This window comes from Syngnathus typhle, linkage group LG8, assembly GCF_033458585.1.
Source record: "Syngnathus typhle isolate RoL2023-S1 ecotype Sweden linkage group LG8, RoL_Styp_1.0, whole genome shotgun sequence".
In the NCBI taxonomy this organism is placed as follows: Eukaryota; Metazoa; Chordata; class Actinopteri; order Syngnathiformes; family Syngnathidae; genus Syngnathus; species Syngnathus typhle.
The window spans coordinates 4,026,757-4,050,718 of NC_083745.1; the positions used below are offsets into that span (position 1 = coordinate 4,026,757).

The 23,962-nt window shown below is 45.6% G+C and overlaps 2 protein-coding genes across 9 annotated transcripts in view; one reads left to right on the forward strand and one right to left on the reverse strand.

Moving 5' to 3' along the window:
- Positions 1-8,846, forward strand: part of sh3pxd2ab (SH3 and PX domains 2Ab) — a 31,228-nt gene extending 22,382 nt beyond the window's left edge. For 5 of the 8 annotated variants that reach the window (XM_061284752.1, XM_061284760.1, XM_061284759.1 and 2 more), the window contains 7 exons: positions 1,643-1,756; positions 2,823-2,906; positions 4,653-4,770; positions 4,851-5,176; positions 5,306-5,355; positions 5,604-5,723; positions 5,800-8,846. In XM_061284752.1, coding sequence (XP_061140736.1) covers positions 1,643-1,756; positions 2,823-2,906; positions 4,653-4,770; positions 4,851-5,176; positions 5,306-5,355; positions 5,604-5,723; positions 5,800-7,719 — 2,732 coding nt within the window. In that variant the 3' untranslated portion in view covers positions 7,720-8,846. The remainder of the gene's footprint in view (positions 1-1,642; positions 1,757-2,822; positions 2,907-4,652; positions 4,771-4,850; positions 5,177-5,305; positions 5,356-5,603; positions 5,724-5,799) is intronic. The other 3 variants (XM_061284754.1, XM_061284755.1, XM_061284756.1) reach the window with 3 other exon arrangements.
- A 1,573-nt stretch (positions 8,847-10,419) lies between these two features.
- Positions 10,420-23,907, reverse strand: neurl1ab (neuralized E3 ubiquitin protein ligase 1Ab). Its single transcript, XM_061284765.1, has 7 exons — positions 23,611-23,907; positions 21,739-22,100; positions 20,758-21,079; positions 13,722-14,396; positions 12,608-12,742; positions 11,983-12,084; positions 10,420-11,866 (listed from the first exon to the last, which is right to left on the reverse strand). The coding sequence occupies exons 1-7, from the start codon at positions 23,636-23,638 to the stop codon at positions 11,640-11,642; spliced, it is 1,851 nt and encodes a 616-aa protein (XP_061140749.1). The 5' UTR covers positions 23,639-23,907; the 3' UTR covers positions 10,420-11,639.
- Positions 23,908-23,962: the final 55 nt, after the last annotated feature.

Below are 23,962 nucleotides of genomic sequence, written 5' to 3' on the forward strand. Positions count from 1 at the left end.
CCAGTCAGCAATTGGCTGCATTCTGAATATTTGTTCTTTCCAAAACTTGTGGTCTGAAGTTGTTGTTTGCGACACAGGGGAGAAGCCGGTTGTGATAAACCTAGAAATATGCATCGGTGATTGACTTGTGATCCGACACAGAACAGCTCACGCATATCGCCCGAGATGACGTGCGTCATCCCACATCTGCGGTGTAATTTTACGCCATATGGATCTGCTTCGTCGCTACTGCACCGCTCAACAGCTTGTTGCCATTTATTTGCGTGTACATTGAACTCCTTTAAGAATGACTCGCGCCCTTGAAATGACCGTTTGGGATGTACTCCAAAAAATCACCTCGACTGTTAATGGAAGGGTTTTATGATGGTGACAAATTGAGCCTGCAACCAATTTGTTCACCTGCCATTATATGTGATTAGGAAAACTAATTTTGAAATTGGGAAGTCAACCAGCCTCATGGAATGTTCCATTCGACAAGCATTTTAGTAATGGAAATGGACTATGGGAGTTTTTTTTAGGTGTGCGAGGGTCAATGCAACTTTGCAACTTTGTGATTCCGTCGAGCATTGCTCTGCGTGCGACTGGCCTTTGGGAGTTGTTCATCTTAGACCTGCACAGACAACATGTTGTTTTTCTGAGGTTAGGTTGTTCGGACTCTTGACTGATTTATGGATGCCGCTTTTTGTTTGAGCCGTGGCTTTTATGGCAAGTCTCAGCACATTACATGCCTTGTTATATCCTTGAGTCCGAGCCAGCGGGTGGTGATCCAAGGCAGTCGCCCAACAGCAGAACCCTTCTTTAAGTTACGGAACCACCCAAACTCCATGCGAAAAAGTTTTAATATACGGAAGCCGTTTGTGCTAATTTGATATCCTTCGTATCCACCTTAAGCTCCAGGTACTCGTATGGTCGTTTTTATAAACTGGGCTTAAAACAGCAGGGGCCCCGAGAAAGAACCCTGTGGAACTCCATAAGACAGAGTGGCAGCTAACACTAAAAATATGTCTTTGTAATATGTTCTGGTAGGCCAAAGTTATCCTAATGCAGTAGTGGAAAAAAAATAATTTTATTATAGTCACAAATGTCTTTACTTACTCCAAGTTTGCACTTAGTATTACGTAGACCGTAAGATGGATAGCAACAATATGGAATAAATGCTCAAACAGCTTTCCATACTACTGTCTTGCTAACGTAGCATGCATTGACCACATCCACATGAATCACAGAGATGGCACTAATAAGCTGCTGCGATCCCAAAACAGTCCCATGGTAACAACCCATTACAGCGGGATTTTTCCAATTCTTCTTCCCATGGTAGAAATAAAGGCCCTCTAAACACAACATTTTGTCAGTAACACGTGCGCTGGAAGTTTGGGCCAGCTGGGATGGAACGCTCCTATCCTCTTTATGGTTCTCCAAGCAGCTGTCAGGTGCGTTGTGTCTCTGTTACCACAACAAAAAACAGAACAGGGCGTCAAAGCGCCTACGTATAGGAGGCTTTTGGTGCCATCGCTGAGGACTCACGCAGGGAAATGTTTTCAGTCCATGGGAATCATTTTGGAAACTCAGCAATAGTAATTTATCGCGGGAAATTTGTAAATGTCAGTCCACGTCGGTCAACTGCTGTGTTTTCTTCCCGCAGGCTGGTGGTTTGTCAGCACTTCAGAGGAGCAAGGTTGGGTCCCCGCCACCTATCTCAACTCCCACAGCGGCACACGAGACGATTTAGAGCTGGGCGCCTCCAAAAGCGGCGAAGGTAAGTCATCGCCACCGCACACCCACCTGAACACGTAAACACACGGCGTTTTGTAGCCACCCTCCCGCCTTTGATCGGTGACAAGACGTCGCCTAACGGCTGATGTCGGCCCGCCGTGAACCGCTTTCCCTGTCCTCTTGCCATCGCGGGCACGCTTGAACAGAGCGCGGATTCAAGTCTGGGTCAGTGGTGAGGAGGGGGTCTGGGAGGGAGCTGACCACAACCTGGTGATGAGTTGTACAGTAGCGCCTTGTACACACCAGGATGTTCCTCAGGCTTTACCTGATAGGTGGCGTTTCCATTTTCAGCTCGCGCCGAATCACTACTTTAATCATCCCCATGAGTCGGATGATTGCGAGCAAGGTTCAACAATGACACGTGCTTCATGTGTCCCTCTACTTTTGCTCATGTAGCGTAGCCAGTCCAGCCTGAAAGCACCTTTGGATGGCCTCGCTCAAATCTCTGACTGGCTTGGCCGTCGAACCACATAATAAGTGGAAAAATTCTCCTTTTTGGACTCTTTTGAAATAAAAGTGAAGCAGTTGCAGCGTATTTACAAAAAAGTCTTACGCAGCGTTTTGTTGGAGAAAACAACAAACGGAGTATGGAAATGATTATTAGGCTTCAAAACAAACATGGAGTTTTTCTAACAGTGCTGCCAAAAGACTTTTCTTGCCACACAATTGCCTTACTATGCAAAAATGTGACATTAGATCGGAACATTGGGCAATTGTTCGGTAAATGTAAAGTGGCCGGCCATTACATTAGGTACACCTACACATTGAGTATCAGCTGTTCCAGTCATGTGACGCATTTCCCGAGGGCAACAATGTGTGGCCCAGATGCTCCACCATGACAAGATGGGGAAACCATGCTAACAACATCCTAATTAAAAGCCGCAGAGGAGATGGCTTTGTTTAACACGTCCCTCATAACCCTCCCATCATTCCACTATTAACTGTCCACCCACTGTCTTCCATGTGCAGCTAATAGCGTCTTGTGTTGTGAGTGTTTTAACATGTGCCGCTTCGCACTCGCTTTCCATGTCCATGTCTGTGTCCGTCAGTCACTAAGCGCCACAAGTCCCACCTGAAGAGGCTGGACCGGAGATGGACGCTGGGGGGTGTCATCAGCCGGCAGCAGAGCCGAGGTGAAGTGAGACAGATGTTGCCACTGTTTTTGTTTGTGTGCGTGCCCTCGTGACGTCTCTCTTTGTCTCATCCCGCATCCTGTTGACGTAAATCCACCATGACTAACCACTAACTGACATGCGAATCAGCACTTTATAAGCCGCTCGTTGAAAACAAGTGGGAGCGCCAAATCCATTGTCCCGCATTCAAATGCCATTTATCCGCCCCCCCCCCCTAAAAAAAACACCAGAAAGAATCCTAATTTTTATTATGAAATGTTGATCCTGATATAAAGTACAGGTTTATTCTTGCAATTATATTTCCAGGAAAGCTGAGTTGAACTCTAGCTTTCCGGCTAACAAACAATTAACTGAAATTATGTTACAAAATATGTTTTGTGATTTTGTTATTTTCCAACCCTGCCAAATTCTCCCAAACCGCTCTCCTGCCAAGCACCAATAAGCTGTTGGGCAATACATAGCGGCATTGGCCTGACGCCGCATTTAAGAGCCGTGTTAGAGCCGGTTACTGACTCGGCTCCGACGCAAATTGCGACTAATCTCGACACATCAAGAACAACGTTTATGACGTTCGCGGGCAGGCCAAGATGGTCAGGAGCAGCGTGGGTCGGCGTTTGGGTTCATACCAAATTTGCGCTTGGCACCGCGCTCTGGAGTCGAGAGAGGGGGAGAGTTGTTTCCACCCGAGGACTCGAAAGATTGTGCTGACTCCGCTCGAATCAAGTCAAACAGTGATGGAGGCGATGCACGTTGTGGTTAACAAAACATCTGATTCAGAGTTTCCCCTTTTTGCTCAGCTGGATATTGTTTGAGGGGTGTGGGGTGGGGGGGCACACCAAAAAAAAAGAGTCCCCAAGGTCTAAAAAAATCTTCTTTCGTTGGATCTTAGTCTTGAACGTGAAAAGGAAGGGAATTTTTATACTGCTTCTGGACTGGAAAAGGGGAAGCAAAGGTGGAAACGTATATGTGTGTTGATGTATACTGTATAGGCCCTGAACAGCGCTAATATCTACTAGCGAAAGTCTGCTGGCTTAATGCTATCAAGCAAATCGCCATAGACATGCTAATGAAAATAAGCATTTCCCTCTTCCTGTACACTTTGAGACAACCTTGGGAAAGGGCAAGCAAATGGGAGAAAAAATTGACTTTTTGGTAAGCAGGATCCCAAACACTGCTTCAACATCTTCTTTGTCTAACTTTCGTCGTCTTGCTCTCTTGAGACTCAGTCGGGCAGGGTTAGGTCAGGAATTGCCATAATGACGGGAAATGGTGTCTGTAGGACACTTCATAGGACGAAGGTGCACTTTATGTAAACAAACGTAAATGAATGACAGCCTGTGCATGACGTTTGTATCTTCAGGATTGCTTCGGTGTGCGACATAATAGTCGACTTTCAAGATGTGTTGCTCAGAGTGGATAGCCATTCTGTTTACGCTGACTTTAAAATGCACTTTGTAGACGTATACATTAACCACCCCACACATATTTATGGTTTGCTATTGCTGGTTAATCTCTTTTCCTTTGGACTTTATTCCAAGACGTTTGTGTAAAAAAATCGGTTTGCGGTATTTTTTCTGACATGATGCCACAAGATGGCGCTACGGCCCGATTTGAATAGGAAAGTAGCACAAAAATAAAAACAATATTTTTGGATTAAATTTGAATTCTTGTTTCCATACAAAAATCTGTAAAATCATGAATATATTATAAATTATTAAATTTGTTATGTTTTGCTGTCTTACAAAGAAGAGAAGTACATCACAGTCCAGCCGTACACCAGCCAAGGCAAAGATGAAATAGCGTTTGAGAAAGGCGAGGTCGTGGAAGTGATCCAGAAGAACTTGGAAGGTTGGTGGTTCATCAGGTGAGCTTCACTTCACACACCTGGAATGACAAGTTCACAGAAACTTGTAGCGTGCAATTATTAATGTTATTTACTCACAGGTACCAAGATAAGGAGGGCTGGGCTCCAGCTTCTTATCTCAAGAAGATGGAGGACCTCTCCTCCCCCCAAAAAAAGACTGTGACTGGCCCGGTGGAGATCATCGGAAATATCATGGAGATTAGTAACCTCCTCAATAAGACGTCCCCGAGCGAGAAGGACGTCGGCAGCGCCAAAGTCTCGGAGAGCCCGCAAGTGGCCCGCAAGGAGATCAGCTTACCGGTCCTGTGTGACCCAGGCCCTGTTGGCACGCCGCAGGACGGCAAAGGCAAAACGGAGCCGGCCTCGCCGGCCGTGGCCCGCATTGCACCTCACCGGGTGGAAATCGGTCAGTCATGTCATTTTACACTAAAATAATTCCAGAATTTTGAGTTTACTGTAAATTGTTCTTGAGGTGCATTGTGCTTATGTATTCATTATTTTTACAGTATATTTTCTTCCTGTCTCTGATTCATAGGTTCTCCAGTTCTCAGGCAAAAACCTCCTCCCCGAAGAGATGCAACCCTGGTGGGGAAGCTTTTTGTTATATATTAATGTATTTCATAAAGTGATTTGACGAATATTATTTGGTCTGATCATGAAATCCATGGTTGTTTGTCAGTCGGTGTCCTCCCACTGCACAAGCGTGTCATAAAATTAAATGAAATTAAAAATATATTTTTTTGCTACATGAGAGAGCTACGAGAAGCTTTTCAGTATATATTTTTTTAACGGTCATGTGCTCTGGGTTAAAACAAAATGCCCTTTCTTCCCAGGGATTTCCTTTGCCCTCCCCACCAGAGCCACCTACAGTTGAAGCTGAGTATTACACTATTGCCGAATTCCAGTCTTGCATATCTGATGGGATCAGTTTCAACGGAGGCCAAAAAGCAGAGGTAAAAATCACACAATAGACGACTTCCTCATTGGTTCTTTCGGATAATGTAATGTTTGTCACATGGGACGTTTTAGGTGATTGAGAAGAATTCCGGTGGTTGGTGGTATGTCCAGATCGGAGAGCGGGAGGGCTGGGCTCCGTGTTCCTACATTGACAAACGCAAAAAGCCCAACCTCAATCGTAGAACGAGTACGCTATGTCGCCCCAAAGTACCTCCACCGGCGCCGCCTGTCAAGAAGCAGGACTCCGTGGGGACGGCGCCACCCAGCAGCCCCGGTCGTGAGGCTCCGGATTCTCCCGTGTCTCCCGGGAGGCCCGTGTACGAGGAGCCGGAATACGACGTCCCGGCCATTGGCGACCTGGATCTGGAGTCTGAGTTTGAGTTCCTGAGAGGTGAAGCTTCCTTGGTGGATGCGAAGAACGAGGACACGTCTTCCGAGAAGGGATCCCAGCGGTCCTCCAAACCGTCTCCGGCCTCGTCGCTCCACAGCGCCTCCTTTAGGATGTGCGAGTCATTCGAAGACAGCCAAGAGGCGGAGGGTGAGGAGGAGTGTATCTATGAGAACGAGGGCTTCCGGCCCTTCAAGGAGACCCCGGAGAGGCAGTGCAGCCGTGACTCCAGTTCCTCCAAGGCCAGCGCTTCGTCCGAAACTGGCAAGAGCGCCAACCCCAAATCTGGAGGATGGAGATCTGCGGCCAACAAACTCAAGATTAACTTGAACGGAAACCAAATGTCAGCCAAAAACAAAGAAGGGTCCGGATCTAAATCAGCCTCCAACGAGTCCACCCCGGATATGTCCAGACCCAAGAAAGACCAGGAGGAAAGTAAAACATCCCCCAACGCCAAGTCTTCCTCCAAACCCAAGCCGGTGGTGAGGCCTAAACCGCAGCTGGCCAAAGCATCCAGCGGGGACAAGATGGACATCAGCACGCTGAGAAGACAGCTGCGACCCACGGGGCAGCTCAAGAACGGCAGCAAAAACAAAGGCGAGGACTCCGAGACCGCCTCTGTCGTCTCTTCCGAGGACTCCTTTTCATCTCAGAGCACGTCCTCGGAGTTCTCCTCCAGCTACTCCAAAGGCAGCCGCGGGGACTCGGACGCGGAAGGCTGCGTCCTCTATCGGACTACCGACGCTTACGAGAAAGTCCAAGAGTCGGAGCTGAGCTTTCCTGCCGGCGTGGAGGTGCTGGTGCTGGAGAAGCAGGAGAGCGGCTGGTGGTACATCCGCTGGGACGACTCCGAGGGGTGGGCCCCAACGTACTTCTTGGAGCCCGTGCGGCAGCAGGATGACGCGGCTGGCTCGGAATCCGACGGAACGCCTTCCAAACCCGGGAGCCTCAGCAAGTCCAACAGCCTGGAGAAGAACGAGCAAAGGGTTCAGGCCATGAACAACCTCAATCAGAACCTAAAGAAAGTCACTCCACCGATTCCCTCCAAACCACCTGGCGGTTTTTCCAAACCCACCGGCTTGTTCGGGTCGCGCAAGCAGAACGGCGGCAAGCAGCAACAGGTGGTCAGACCGCAGTCGGTCTTCATCTCAGCCCCCATCAGGGATAACCCGAGCCCCGTCGGCTCCCTCAGGAGAAACGAGTCCCTCAACTCCGGCAACCACCCTCGCGGAAGCCCCGTGGTACGTCGCAACGCCTCATTCGGCACCGTGCCCCGCAACCTGGGGTCCAACAATATCGCCCTACCCAGCCGAAACCCACCCAACACCGGGAGTTCGGAGTTCCTGGGCGGTACCTCCCAGAGGAATGCCCTCCCTGTGTCCACCGTAAGACCCAAGCCCCACATCATCCACAACAACCTCAGGGAAATCTACGTCTCCATTGCCGACTACCACGGTGACGAGGAGACCATGGGCTTCCCAGAGGGGACCAGTCTGGAGGTTCTGGAGAGGAACCCCAACGGCTGGTGGTACTGCAAAGTACTGGACAGTGGCAAGCCCAGAAAAGGGTGGGTTCCTTCCAATTACCTTGAGAGGAAGCCTTAGTGCGCTCGGAGCTGGCAGAACTCGCTCGTTGGAAAGACTACTCACACGGACACTTTGATTTTGTACGAGAACTCCAGGAGGTTCACAATGAAACAAGAGGAACAAAGCCAAAGCGCTAACCTAAAAGAGGAACTCGATGCTTCGTCGGTCCGCCCTAAACCGAAAGTACAGTAATCCCTCGCTATAAGGACCGATTCCCAGAATAAAAATAAAATCCGCTAACCGATACCAATGCTAATGTTCACTCTTTGTGTCCTCACCAATGCCAAATACTGATACCTCTCATACTTTTGATCTAAAATGTTATGTTCCGAAGCAGATACAGCTGAGGAAGACCTCCTAGATTTTTCCTTCCGTAACTTCTGCTAACGACCCAGGCTCAACATATAAAACTTGAGACGCATCACTTCAACATAGTTCCTCGAACCCAAATGTAAAACTTTCCTATTAGATAGAGCTTTGGTGCCATCTTTTCTTAAGAGAATAGTGTGAATAGCTCGAAGTAGAGTCACCCCCCTCCCACACACACACACAAAGCGTGGATTAGTGAACCGCGAATATGCAGGGGATTACTGTAATCATTTTTGTAGAATTTTCTAAGCATTTAAAGCTTACTGCATGTTTGATTTTATTATACTGACAAAGCCTTGAGCTGTTCAAACGTAACTTTTTTTTGCTGCTATGTGTTAGTCACATCTTGGTGCTGTCTTCATTGCATGTTTTCATACCTTTATTTTGTTGTACTGTACGTTAAAATGATGTAAAATGTTCAACGCATTTAATTGTTCTTTTGTGAGCATCTTTAATTGTAACGATGGCTTGTAATAATAATAATAATAGAATCCCTTGATGGTTTACCAGGAAAACAAAAGCCCTTTGCTATCTTCCACCCAAATTGTATTTATTCATTCTTTTTGTACCGTTACGGTTGACACAATTGTTCACAACCACTTCACGCTCCAAATCTATCCTGACATTGAAAAAAAATTTCTGCTGGGCAGTAAATTTGACATTTTTACTTGTAGTCTTAACTCAGATGCTCACTTTTAGTTTTACTGTTTACTGTGTGACAAGCAGCAATAACTCAAGTGCCTGAAAATGAGAATAAATGCACTTTTTAAACGGTTCTTCCTTTATTTTTTCACTCATGTTTACTTTGCGTGTATGACGTCACGTTGGCTCGTAATTGTGTCCAGGTGCGCAGAGCGGATTTCGAAAGCTGCGCGCGCATCACTGAAGGAAAAACGACGGCAGACTGTTTGGATGGGAACGTTTGTTTGTTTTTTTTGTAAAGTGTTGTTTATTGTTATTAAATCGTTTCAGGGTTCAATATTTGCGTTCGCCTTGCTCCTTTCACATCTGGTAAGTATCGTGCCCTTTTGGTTTAACTTGAAATGTTGAATACGTGCTCAAGAATTGTGGAATAATGTCAAATGTTTGCTCCAATTCGACACGATTGTCAGTTGAATTTAATGTCATTTAACAAAAAAAAGGAACTAGACAAACTGGCTACGTTACTCACTCTGCCGTTAAAGAAGAGTTTATACAGTGAGGACGTATTTCTACTTTGTTTTGACTGACGTTACAGTTGGTCACTGTTCCGCCATTTCACATTGTGTCCACTGGAGGGCAGCAGAGCGCGGCATTTCAGCACAACGCGTCACTGAATCAACCGCCCCCACCTCAAACACTGACTGACAGTGATTAAAAAGCTTTACAATGACAACAGGCAATTGCCATCTTGCACTCAAAGTTGAACTTTGATTCTCATTACCTTTCAGGCTGTCTGAAATTACTGAGGTGAAAGCTCAAAATCTTCAACAAATAGCATCTTCAATCCCATGCGGTAAGTCAATTTTGGATTCCAAATCAATACACTGTGTGTGCAGGAATGGGAAAATAAATTGTGTGTCAAGAAGCGATTGTGACACTTAACCAAACACTCAGAAGCTATGAGGAGGCCAATTTATGTCCGTCTGTGGAGGTTTTTGTGTGTTCTTGCTCATCCTCTAAATCTATGTTGACACATATGTGCGGCTTTTAAAATTTTTGCAAATTTCAAATAGCTATAGCAAATTACATTGATAATTCAAACATTATAAACAGTTTTCAAAAATAGCATTTGGAGAAATGTTAAAAGAAAAAAAAAAAGTGCATTTTAGAACCATCAACTGCATGTGCAGCCCCTTCAGATATTTATTTTTATTTTTTTCCAAACACGTATTGAGCCTATGCATCACCCTTGCGTCACCCCTACATGTCGCTTCATTGTGGCCTGTGAGCTAGTAAATAAAGCAGGGCCTGCTCTACATAGCGCAAGTCTATAAACAGTCAGTGTGATTTACAGCTGTTTATTCTGACCCGCTGCCTCCCCCTCCTCCTTTATCATATTGTACGTATGTATTGTACGTAAATGGGCGTTTCGAAAGTACTCAGTGAAGCATTGGGTTTGATGCACTGCAGATACAGCGTGCAGCTCGCCAATGTTCTGCCTTAACTGCTTTATTGCCTTCAACATCTTTTTCATTGGAATTTGTACAAGGGAACTTTTGAAATCTAATAAGTTTTGTAAATTTTTTCAACAGGGAATAAAACTAATTTACAAGACAAATTATCACTGAGATGTTTATATTAAAATATTTAATTTTAAGAGACTAGGGTAGAAAACAAGAATAATGTCATCAAATAAACAGTGAGGCATTTTCTTTTTAATGTAAACTTTATTGAACAGAGCGAGACGTCATGGCTAATTTGAAAAACACTTCCCTCACATAAATAGCAAAAACACAGCCCCCAACATTAAAATAATAATAATAATATTTATAATGATAATGGCCTTTCAATTATTTTTACAAGTTGAACTATGGCTGTTAAAATTTGGTCTCAGAAATTAACCTGCTTCACTGATTTTCAATAAAACTAACTAAGCAGCTAAGCTAAATCATGTTTTCATTTTAATTCAATTGCTTAACTTAAAGTACAACACGGTATGAACAATATTTTTTGGGATGGTTGTGTCCATAATTCATCATTATTGAAACTCTTCATAGAAACATTGACAAAAATAAAAAACCTCAGACTAATATACATCTTACGATTCATAATTATTTATTTCTCGGCTAAAACTAAACGTAAAATCTGCTCATCATTCCAGTTTAGCAGTGCACTTTTTAAGCCGAAATGCTTGAATTCATGATTGGACATGGCTTTGTATTATTTTTAAAAAAGGCACAATAGGTGACAGTAATGATACTCTAATAAACAAATGATGTTTTGTTTTAATCGCATGCCATTAAAGAAATGGACTTGGCCCCCTGCAGTTGTCAGTGGCTCAAATATTCTCTTAAGAAATCCAAGCTTGTTATTGTGGACACACCCCAAGTTTCAAGATCCTCGTTATGGTGAAGTAAACAAAGTCACTTTGTCTGCCCGCCTCCTCCTCCTGATGATGGGAAAAAAAAAAAAAGTCTACTTGTCCTTTAAAAGCTCCTGAACAAAGCCAGACTGTTAACTTTTTTTTACCCAATTACAGAAAGTCGTGCGTGCTTTGGCGGCTTCTTTTAAACGGCAGCAAGGTGACCTTGCGCCACTTCATGGCTCATTTGCATCCTTGAGCCCTCAAGACAACGCCCGTCTCGGACCGACTCAAGTGCGCATAAAACAGTTACAGACAACTCAAGCTAAACATCTTCGGTGAGTAAAACATTTAATCAAATTTTTCATGGCTTTCACTAGATTTTGTGTTTTGATTATATTGTTTTTTTTTGTTGAATATGATGGTTTCTACAATTGTAACATGAAAGTGGCGCTATTCGTAAGTGCACTGCCAAACGGAAGAGTTCCAATCGGGTCTCTCACAAAAACACGAGTCTTTACGACTCGAAGAAAACCTGAGTTGATCTCGCCAATCAGTCGGCGCCCTACGAACTTTTGTAGGTCCTGATGATATCTAGGATGGGCTTCCTGCACATGGGACAGGGCGCCTTGACCTGTTTTAGCTTGAGGGCGCACCTGTAGCACAGACAAAGGTGCCCACAATCGTACAACACCGTGTCCGCCGTGTCGTCGCAGCAAATGGCGCACTCGTCTGAGGCTTGCGGGGGGCCGACGGAGCTCGGGCTAGACGGCGTGGGGTTCTGCTCCGTATCTGAATGAGTTGAACACAAAATGGCGATATATATATTTTAACTTTGCCAAAACTTTGAGAGCCACTGAAATACTTTTAATCTGAAACACACATTGAGTAGAATCGACGCCACAAACCTGTGCTGAAGCGGTAGCTCCTTTGAGATGACAAAATGGCGCTGGGCGTCGCAATGGCTGACTGGCGTGGTCTTAGGCGCGGCTGGACTAGTTGGTCTAAGGCTGATGTAAAACAAAAAATTCTAATCAGCAAAGAGGAAAAGCCTATCACGCTGGATTGGATGTTATTTTTTTACATCTAAGTCACTTTTAGTAAACCAGGAAACATTCTATTTTAGCATTTAATTCTCCACCGAAATATAATCATAAGGCAAGTTGGACACATTGAGACTTGCTTCTCCTCCTCATGAACCTGGTCTTCACTTTTTCTCATGAGCAAACGTAACGGACAATGAGGCCTCATGTTTACACTCGTCTCCATCTTCTATTATTTGCGCTCCAGCTCGACATCGCATCGCTGCTTTCTATTAGCTCTGTAAATATTTGACCTTATGTGCAAACAAGTCAGCGTGGTGGATCCGTTTCGTGCAATGCTGCTGCGCTGCTATTGTCAAACTGGGTGACTATTTGGAAAAGTTGAATATGATGGCTTTGTGACTTCACTGAAATCGACTTAAAAGGTTCCGAGCTATTTTGTGAAGGCACAATCAGTTATTGCCATGAGCTTGTGAGGGTTTGGACACACCTGTGGAAGGTTGTCTGGAGGGGACGAGTCTGCTGGAGGTGATGTTGGTTGCGGACAAAGGCGATGCTGGGAGAGAAGGGACGGCGACCACGGGTGATCTTGGTGGGCCTTGGACGTCTGAGTGCGAAGACAAGCCTGACAACATACGAACGAGAATGACAACAGAGCTGACAACCAATCAAATAGAACCCACCAAAAAAGCAAGCATTTGAATCCCCGGTCATTGCAGAGGATCCAGTCCCAAATGCTAAAGGCAAAGTAGCACCAATATGCCACAAGGTGGTGCCAAGCCAGTCCCCATATGTTAGACATGGCTTTGGCCTGAAGACTACAATTACTTATTTGCAAATTGCAAATGTGCGAGAACAGTGTAACGTAACAACACAGAAACACACAATCGCTATAAATGGCAGATTTCTGTAATATAACGAGTTTTCCGCAAAGAACAAGTGTCAAGAAGCGAGGAACATTTTGCACAAAACGGATCCAATCTCAATGAGACGAAGCACCGCGTGGGCGCGACGGGGTCCCATCTGTTCCGTTTGACGACACCCAGCCATTGACATAACTGTCACTCGCCTCGTTGGACACGCGTTTCCACGGCAACCGGCGTCCGCCAGTCCCCCACAGCGTGTGGGTGAGCGGAGACGTGTCCCGCCGCCCGACAGTCCTTTTCGCAGCTGGAGTGGGAAAACGTCTCACAGGAGGAACCCGAAGAGCGGAGGCGGGAAGCAAGAACGGAGGAAGCGAAGAGGAGTGGCGGGAGGCTCGGTGGGTGGACGCCCAAGCATCTCCATGCGCAGCGCAATTACATTTAATAATGCATACGGTGGGCATCGTAAGGAGCTATTATGAGCTAACCCCCTCCTGATAAATATCACTTGTGGCAGCGGGGAGCTCCAGCCTGACAGAAATTACCTCCTAGGCACTGATAGATGACTACGGCAAGAAAAAAACATGTTACCTGCAAGTGGCTGGATGATATTCTAGAATTTGAGTTCCATGCTTTTAGTTCCCCTTAACCTTAGCATAGGAATTGACCAGAATCCTTCCAGAAAATGTCCACCACTTTTCAACCCTGTCAAGGAAAATGGAAGAATAAAAGCAAACGTACCAAAAATCTTGAGTTGCGCCACGTTCTTATGCGGCATGAAGAACATCCACAGCGGTCTGGAGTTGTCCACGCACAGCTGCACCCCCAAGCTATTGCCGTTGCGGCTGACAACAACCTCGGCGGCGGCATTCAGCTCAAAGCCCAGGATATCTTCGTTCGACAGCTGCGCGGACAAGTTGTCAACAGCCCAGAACTCCATGCGGTCCAGCAGCCACACCATGTCGGTGGGCAGATCCTTGGGCCGCAATGTAGCCGGGTTGCAAGCCGTCACGCCGTACGACAGCTCAGCCGGCCCGGCGGTGTGCACCATGACGAAGACGCTTTCGGATTGCTCCAGAGGCCGACTGGTGAAAACCAGCGTCCTGTCCGGGCCCAGATGCTTCAGCGTCACCGCCGTGTGATGATCCTCCAGACGGATGTGCTCGCCGTGTACGTGGTGAAACCGCAGCTCGTCGTCCAGGTGCTCGGGTAGCTCGGAGCACAGCCGCAAGTTCTGAGAGTTTTGCGGCATGTGGTCGACGCACTGGGGCTCGTCGCGGTCGTCTTCCTCCGGGTCGTCTTCGAACATGTTCCACAGGTGCACCGGAATTTGAGAGTTCTTCTTCGTCTTTTTGGGGAACGTCAATCGGGAGCGGGTAGAACCGATTGACCCATTCTGTGGTAGTGTCTCACTGTCTGTGGAGACAAAGAATTGTTGGTTGTCCGTTAGGGCTGAAGGAAGTAGGGATCGAGTCCCCGGTTCAATTCCTAAATTTTATTTATTTGGATTTTAAAAAAAAATATTTATATATATATATTTCTTCATATATATATTTTACGTTTTATATTTTGTTACTCACATGTGGCACAAATATGAATTTGAATCATCTCTTTATGATGCAGTTTGGAGCACAACTACCACCAACTGTATAAAGAAGCATATTCATTGTAAAGCACACACAGTAGCTCCGGGTCAGCAGCTACGTAACAGCACACAAAAAAAGAAAGATACACAACGGGTTTATGTAACGCACATGAGAAAAGAAGACGAGCCTCCCACTCTTGTCTTCAGTGTGGAGTCTTAAGGCTCGTTCGTCGACGGGTTGGACATTTTTTGAGCAGCTTCCATTTTCATTGCTAATATCACCCAGAGGCCTTTTTACCCACTGAACGTTTTAGATCAAATAAAATACTGGCAATTAGATTTTATACAAAATAGATAAATATAATAAACGTAATGTAAAAACGAAGGTGTTTACATCTAGCCTTCAGAAGTTTTTTTAAAGACTCGCCAGCGGTCTTGATGTTTACATAACACGCATGAATTCACGACTCGGTTGGCGGGTCCGCTTTGTTTCTGCGAGTTTCTCCCTTTTTACGAGCGCCGGGCACAAATGGGCTTGGGACTACGGTTTCACTAATGGATAATCGTGACCCAATGCTAAAATTAGCCTGATTAGATGCTAGCGGGTTTCACCCCTGATCGGACTCGACTACCGATTTTGGCTACTGTGCAGGTCAGCTGACGACTTTTATCATAAAGAGACAGCACATCTCCGGCCAGCCGCTGATAAAACTGCTTGAACTCAATTACTTCCTCCGCAAAGAGTGTCCACAAGCAAGCGCGGGCGTCTTATTATTAGCGCTCTTATCATCCGGCCAGAAAGGAGATAACTTCTATCCTCGCCGTTATGCTTGGCATTTGTAAGTTTCTTGTCAAGTCCGGCAAAAGTAAATAAAGGAAATGTTAAGTGTCTGCTGAGGGTACACTTAACTCCACAACATGATCCACGAATGCTCTAAAAGCACGTTGAATGTAAAGTTTAGACATGTCATAGTTTAACAGCTGTGTCTTTAAGAGTGGTTTCCACTCATTTAAGAGGAGCCACAAAAAAGCCATGGCAGGTTGAACACTTAAGAGAGGAACAAGTAGAAAACATAATAACATTCGACTAAGCCCGAAGCTATTGACTGGCTCGAAGCAGGATGGGAGGGGCCGCTTTGAAAATGATGAATTGGTCTTTGAGCTCAATGTCGTGAGAAAAGCTCCGATCAAGTGGGAGAATGCATACCGGACCAGGTCAACTTTTGCAGATGGAGAAAAGTAAAAACAAAACAAAAACAAAGGAGACTCTCTCCACCCTTGACGAACGTTAACAACCCAAAAACCACAAACTGGATGGACCCGTTTAAGCTGAGGGCAAATTACGATAATAGAGGCTGAGCCGAATCCAAATCTTGACGATGCACCTGCACAACTGGAAAATGTCCACCGTTGGCACTATTTGAGAAGAAATCATATCAGAACCACAAGCATAGCTTCCTCATGGCAAAAAGACCACTATAATTCTACAGCTGTGCCGAATGTTGGTTAAACGGGTTGGGCGTGGTTGGCTCAAAGCCAACGTCAACATTTAAATACCAAACATGTTTTACAAGCACCAAATGTGCACAGAGTTCATTTTGTTCCTTGGCCCGGCGCAGCAGGATTAGAAGTGCGAGTTGGGCCGCTTCAGAGACGACCTCACCAAGGCCGTTTGCATTAAACAGCGTCCATGTGGGGATTTACATGCCCGGAGGGAGGGAGGGAGGGGGGTGGGGGTCGATTCAGGACAAGATCTAGAGATGTTGAGTGATGTCATTTGTCACGAGAACGCAGAGCAGGGTGGAGTAGAGGCGTGTTGCCTAAAAAGGCAAAGGGGGCTTATAAAGGAAGAGAGAGAACAAGAGGCACAGGGGGAAAACGTGTTATGAGCTTTTAGAAGTCCAGACTCCCTCCAGAAGAGTCTTTGTCACATGTTGTCGACAGGAGTAGGTCAGAGGTCATTAAACACGATAGGCCGTGGTCTTGCGAGAGTGATCAGCATCTTCCCCGTACAGCAAAGCCTCTTCCATTCCAAAAAAGTGACAAGCTTCATTAGCGTTTCAATGCTGGCTCACGGAGAGTCCGCCAGGACCCGTCAAATCCGAGCAGCTGCCTCGCAAGCGTTTTTTACTTTGCCTCGACGATTCCACGCCAAAGCCTGACATCACTCGAAACCGAAAACTCTTGTAAATACATTTAGGGGGAATCTCAGTTCATGGCGGAGTTCCGTTCATACGTTGGCGACAAAACTCGGATCTGCGGTCGGAACGCGGCGTGGTCGATCGCTTAGCTACGATAATGTTAAGAATTTTACCCAGAAAGGTATCAACGTGAACCAAGTGAACCTTTGGACCCAACAAAAGATTATAAGCTTTAGTAATTTCCTGAAAATCTTAGGAAAGGCTCCTTTTGAAATTCTGGCAGATCTAATCAGGTTTTAATATCCACGCCCTCGAAAAGAGTGATCAAACCTGGAATGTTTACAGCACCAAAAGGAATAACAATGCTTCATTGGACGAAATCTGAGGGAAACGAGATTAATGATTACACCATTATTTGCCGTTCTGGTTCACTGATAGCCGCTTTTGCCTTTGGCTGGAAACGGGCTCAAGATCGAGGACTTTGCGTGTCGTGGCAGCACAACTGAAATGTACACTTTGTTGTTGTTGTTGTTGGAGGCTTGGGATGGAGCGGAATTGAGCAATTTGTGATTTTTCGGGTGTTTTTATGCCAAGACGACCTCCTAAAAACAGAATTCTTTGGATTGACGAAACCAATTTTAGCTCGTTTACAAAATCGAATTGGTACTAGCAGTGATACAAATAGGGAGTAGGCGGTCATGTGACTCAACGTTGTTCTCAGTATCAGACCTCTCTAAATTTAACATCTTGTCATCCCCCCAACAAACACGTGACAGGCCAAGTAAGCCCTTATTGACACGTGAAACAATAACAAGGTGACGACGGTGAATGGTAATAGAAACAAAGAATGACGTTTGACCTGCCTGTCCAGTTTAGAGTCTGTGTATGACAACAATAGTGCCATGCCATTCTGTTGGATGACTCATGCTAACATAAATAAACGTGCAAAGGCACAAAAACTATTCACTGCACCAAAAACCTAGCATCGCATTTCATCACCGAGATTTGATTTGTTGTCCTCGTAAAATCGTGTGATGGGATCTGTCAATCGTAACGGGAAACCGGGACAGGTTTATGGAGCACGTTTATAACGGCGTTCCAGCCATAAAATGTTTAAAAGTGGTGTAAATTTAACAATGCATTTATTGTTGCGGTTGACGAACTGCTCTGCATCTGAATGAGAAGAATAAAATAACACGAGGTGATGTCCTCTCCGTTTTCAATAGAAATTGGGATGTGCTCAGTTGTCTTCATCACCTGAGAGCTAAGAGAGACGTTTGGATTCTTCTCCGCGTCTCAAGAGAAACAATTGCTTTCAGCCTCGCGGACCACTGGCACCGTGTCAGTGATCAAGTGTGACTCATCCACCGCCAGTCCAAAAACTCCCAGGGGAGTTTCTTGCATCTATCAAAAGATGTGGTTGACTTACGGGCCTTGTGTAACTTGGCAGGAATTCAAACACTCGCAACCAGACGAAAAAGAGATTAGGGTACTTTTTTTGTGACAACAAGAATGTATCACATTCCCACTTGACGGGAATGAAACTGAAAGTAGCGTGTGACCTAATTTACCAAACCGATGCAAACTCCAACTAACAAAAATGTTTTTCATTACGCCGTGAAAACCCGTTCATCGCGGAGGATATGGTCGCGTTATTTATTTTAGCTCTTCCCAGATTCCGTAAATATTTCTAAACGTGTTTGATCACCTTTTAACAGATTAAATTCATTTGAACAAGCAGGAAATGTATAGAACACACATGCTAACCGCTAACCCACGGCGCTAACCAATCTTAGCACCTTCCAATCTGTTTCGAATAATTCTGATAGCCTTAAATATTTCGCTGAGGCATTTTTGCCAAAGTGCATCAAATAAATCAGCCGCTGAACACACTCTCATTCGCTTTTGTGTTCCCGCCTAGATGTTCAACCGAGCGGCTGGTTCGGCACAAAACGTACACAAGGGGCACTCACCATTAATTGACATGAATGTGTCGGTGATGACGTAAGGGATTTCCAACCCCCTGAGGCTCAACTTTGGTTTCTCCGGATGAATTTAGCTTCTTCCGTTACGCTATAACATCTCAGCTTTCTGGCCTACTCCCTAATCTCAGGTTGACCCTTGACTTCTTGCATGTGGGGAGCAGCCGCCCGGCTTTCCTTGAGCTCCTGAATATTATACCTGAAGTTTCTTGGCAGATCAAATATGATGGATTGTCATCTTGTGAGGAGAATTTGTGAAAAAATTCTCGACGACTGATTCAGAAGGTTGCGACGAGATTGGATCGCAAGAATATATTTGACTTTGTGCCTGCCCATTGTTTCAACATCAAATTGCCAACATTGGTCAACAAACTTCGAATAATGTTTGCCTATTTAATGTCTCACTAAGCCAGTGCGTAAGTAAACATTTTTAGATCTCATCCACAGTATTTCATCTGCAATTGTTTCAGACTTCAAATGCTTCGCCTTGACGTTTTTTTTTTTCCCCTGATGGCCCGAGTCCACCAATCCCACCCAAAACTAACTAAGCTACTATCAGCCACATTCATCTCAAGTACAACCAAGGTCATCCACGCCGGGCCATTCTCTACACTCGGCAGAGTTCACTCATAGCGCCACGCTCCATTTGTATTCCCCGAAAACAACTGCTGCAGACGTGGGCTGATTATCAGATAGCGTCGCTCACAGCAGGTGGAAACCAGGGCCTGTTCTTGCAGCTGGTGTAACGTTTGCGTGCACACACCAAAAGCAACCTCGCTGATCTTGAGAAAACATGTACAGATGCGAGTTTGAAAACCGTTTTCGACTGCAATGTTGTTAGTCTGTAAGTGACTTGGCTAAGACCATTGACATGACTGTTTTGATTCAGTCAGAGTTGATGAAGTCAGACAAGACCAACTTCCTGGTCTAAGAGAAAAGATTGGTAGTCCCATAGTCCATGTTTAGTCCCGCTAGTGCAGTGCTTCTCAAATAGTGGGGCGCGCCCCCCTTGGGGGGCGCGGTGCTATTCCTGGGGGGGCGCGTGTGACCCTGGGGAACAGGCTTTTTTTTTGGCAGTACTAGAATAAAGTGTAATTGCGCGTTTACTACAGCAGGGGGCAGTGGCGCTCTCATTGTTACTTCGTTTGCGACAGTGCAACATTTTACGACTTACAAGACAAGTTAGGATAGTCACGGTGGGGAGGGGGGGCGCGAATAGTTTTCTTCTTGCTAGGGGGGGGCGTAACAGAAAATAATTGAGAAGCACTGCGCTAGTGGGAAATCAGCTTTCATCTTATCATGGTTTACCAAAGATAGCGTGCACTGATCAGAGACCGGATAGCCGGATAGACCTGAGGCACTTCCACTAAGTCACATTTAGAACCCAAGAGTGAGACATTCCACAGCCTTGATTGTCTTGGGAGGGTAAAAAAAAAAATCCTCAGCAGACCTGACATCATCAGCATGACCAAGACACTTCACTGGTTCTTGGACATGAGCTGTGAGCCAAGTCGCAGCGCGAGGCCAGCGGACCTCTAGCTCTAGCGCCAGATAGCAGGGCGAGAAATAAGGTTAAATGGTTTGAACTCCAACATACAGGAGCCCGCTTTCTATTTTTATTTGCAGTGTCGACAGCCTCTAATTGCGAGATGAGAAGCAGGGACGTTCTCAGAAATCAACTTATAAATACTGTACGCCCTAGAAGCGTTAGACAATGCAGCAGTTTTTTATTCGTTCTTTTTCGAGAAACGTTTTTAAAAATTGGCCACAGCTGTTCCTTCATAAACGCTGCTCACAAGCAACTTACGAGAAGTGAATCAATGAGACGATGCCGACTGCCGATGACCCAATCGCTTGTTTTCTTTCATCTTGCAAGCCTTTAAACTTTGAGAAATCCCTTCAGGGAGATTTTCTTGTGACTAACAAAGTGTGGTGTTTACAATCTACCAAATCTCCCACCATCTTTCGTCCACGGAGCTATTTTTGTAGGTGTGAGGAAGGTAGGAACAGCTGTTAATATGCACGAAGTCTCAGACGAACACGTGTTTCTTGTGAGTTAATGGACTCACCGAGAAGCTGGACTCCCTTGGTCTTCCCGTAGACGTCAACGAAAACCCACAAAGGCAGATAGGAGCTAACCTGCCTGAATAAACGTTTGGAGGTGCCGTCGTTGATCCGGTAGAGCACTCGGCCCTTCTTGGATATCCAGAAGGAGATGACGCTCTCAGTATTGAGAAGTTCTTCTGGCAAGGGTTTTGCCCAGAAACCGCTCTTTGACGCCAGATCTGGACACGAATACCTCGGCAAGCTTTTGGGGTGCATCATGGACGGGTCTTGGGTAGTGAAACCAATGCGCAGAGCGCCTTGCCATGCATGGTGGGTATGCGTGATCTGGGAAGGTACATGAAAGAAGTTAATTTGATAGATGCAAGATGAAAATCCATATCCAAAATGAGAGCATTCCTCAAACAGCAAGGTCTACCATGCTCTCCCTTTTCGAGACATAGATGGCCTGACAGCTGAAGTGGAAACTTATACTGAGCCGCCTCTTTGGCCAACACAAATACCAAAAGTGAGAAAACACATGAGGAGAGAAAAGAGGTGAGAAGATGAGTGGGTGTGAATGACTTTCTCTCACAATGGCGCTCTAAAAGAAATTATTGCTATTCATGCTAATGCAGTAGCAAAGAGACACGAGTCAGACAATACTGTTCACGTACGATTGGTTGATGGATTTACCAACGAGTAGATAATGAATGGATGGTTGATCAGGCGCCTGGAAGAACTGATGGATGATAGCTGCATTAATAAATTCATGGGACATAATGAGATGGATGGATGGCCTACAGATGGTTAATAGCTGGATGGAAGAATGGAGGATCAACTGGTTGATGGCCATGCATTTAAAAATTGATAGATGTTGGATAGCGACTGAAAGGCGAATAAGTAGAAAAGTAGTTTAGATGATGAAAACATGGAGTTGGTTCCTAGAACTAAAGTAAACGCTGGAGGTGTCACGCCGTTGGAACACCATACTCGATCTGGCTCACCTTCAGCCGGACCACCTCGTTTACACCCAGGCTTCTGTCGCTGAAAACGATGGCGTTACAGAAGCTCCCTCTCCTGCGGACAATCCTCTGCGACTCGTCCATGACGATTTGCGAGCCCTTCACCGTCGGGTGGAAGAGAAGAGGATCCTGGTTGGGCAACCAGGGTTGATGGCTGGACAGCCGTACATGCTTGTTGTGACGCAGTGATGTGACGTGACTCGGGCAGTCTATCGGCTCGAAGTGGTGGTGAAGCTCCGAGCTGGGGGACTGAGACGTGATGGGAACTGAGCAGTCATAGCTGTGCTTGTGGCGAAGTGAGCCAGACGGAAGAGACGTGATGGGAACCGGTCCGTTGATCAGATCTACAACATGCAATTAATATCGGGTCAACAAGACATACACAACACATTTTAGTAAAAACAGTAGCTTGAAATTTTGTTTTCATTCATCTGGCTATAAAACCAGCATAGCGAAATCATACAATGGGATGACTGTTTAGCCCAAGTGAAACACGACGCTTAATAATTATAATGACGGTGACGCTTTGGATTCCGGTTTTTCCTTTGCGTCGTGGGCAAGGTCACATGATCCCAACCTCTCATTAAAGCGTCGACGTCTCACTAACAATAAAAAAATCGCCCACCGCACATTCAGTCGAAGCAGGAAGCCAAATGGTTTACGCGAAACTCCCACTTCCTCGTGTTTTGAAGCTATTCTCGCTTGGCTTTGCGTGACCTTGCCGTGTCGTGAGGTTTGCCACCCAGAGACAAATTATCAATCAGCTGATTATGTGCCACATCACCTCTCCTTCTATTCCAAGAGTGTCACGCGGCAGATGAACACGTGCAATTTCATCTCCATTCGACTGGGCTCAATGTGCTTTTTGAGCACTCTTTGCACGATTTTTGGTCTTTGTAGAACAAGGCTCAATTGTCCTGGTCAAAGTCACGTTGACCGTACTGCACGTGTGATGTCACGTTGCACGTCATGTCTAGTGGCAAATAAAAGCAGACCATGTGGTCGGATAACTTCAGCTCATGTCTCAATCCGACCTCACCTGCAAAATGGACTTAATTGCTCCCCTTGTTTGGATCACAGTGATCTGACAGTGGACACGGGCTGAGTTTGATTGATGGGCCCTTGAGTGGGACAAGAGGATCACCAAGACCCTGAGAGGGATTACTGATACGTGCAGTTTTGAGTTGGAAGATGACAGGGCCGTTGGGTGGCCAAACATTTCCAACACGGAACTGATCATCGAAACGCCCTCGAGGTGAAATTTGGTGAGGATGGGGAGCATCTGTCATCTTCCTCATTCAACTGAATACAAGTCAGTAAAAAAAAAAAAAAATAGGTGCGTCAATATTCCGGCTAAAATGTTCGTCATCGGGAAATAGAATAACAATGAAACTTTGACGTCTTAAAAGTTGTCAAACGCGCACAGAGTTCAAAGGGAAAGTCTTGTTTCATGGAATGGTTTCATTTTCGAATGACACAAAAGGTCAAAGAATAAAATGAGTTCCAACACAATTGACACTAAGCAGTCCAACAAATAGCAACCTTGCAACTGCAAGCTACCTGCTTGATTGCATCCCTTTAAGTAAACGTCGACAACGAGATAAAAATAAATAATAAAGTAACTCTTAGATAAAATAGTTCAAAGTAGGAATAGAAAAAAAAATAAAACGGAGGAAACTTTAACTGTATGCTGACACCATTTAGGAAAGTAAGAACTTGTATTTCAGGAAGGTTTAATTTGCAAAGCAATCGTCATGTGATATTCCAGAGTAGCCTGGAGCCTTTTTAACTTTAATCTATATTTATAATAAGAACGACAATAGCGTTGTAGGTGACGTCATGTTTTGTACTTACGACCATGTCTGGTGACTTGCCCACCCATGCCTAAAACTGCTGGTTGGTGGTGGTGGCTGCTGGATGCAAGGTGCGTTCACGGTGCTCCTCACTCAGACCTCCTCGTCGCATCCACAATGATCACTTTCCAACGCGCGTCCTCCAACTCTTCATTCCACGCACGCGCGCGCGCGACGTCTTTTCAATGCAAGTGTGCAACGCGTGCTCCAAACGTTGCCGTGCGTTCGCTCGCCACAAAGTAAGGTTTAAATAGCTCCACACGAAGAGCGTACATGCGCTCCAAAGCATGCATCATTTGCATGAAAGGTGCGCGTGGAGTCGGAGGTGGAGCCTGGAGGGAGGCTCCATTTCC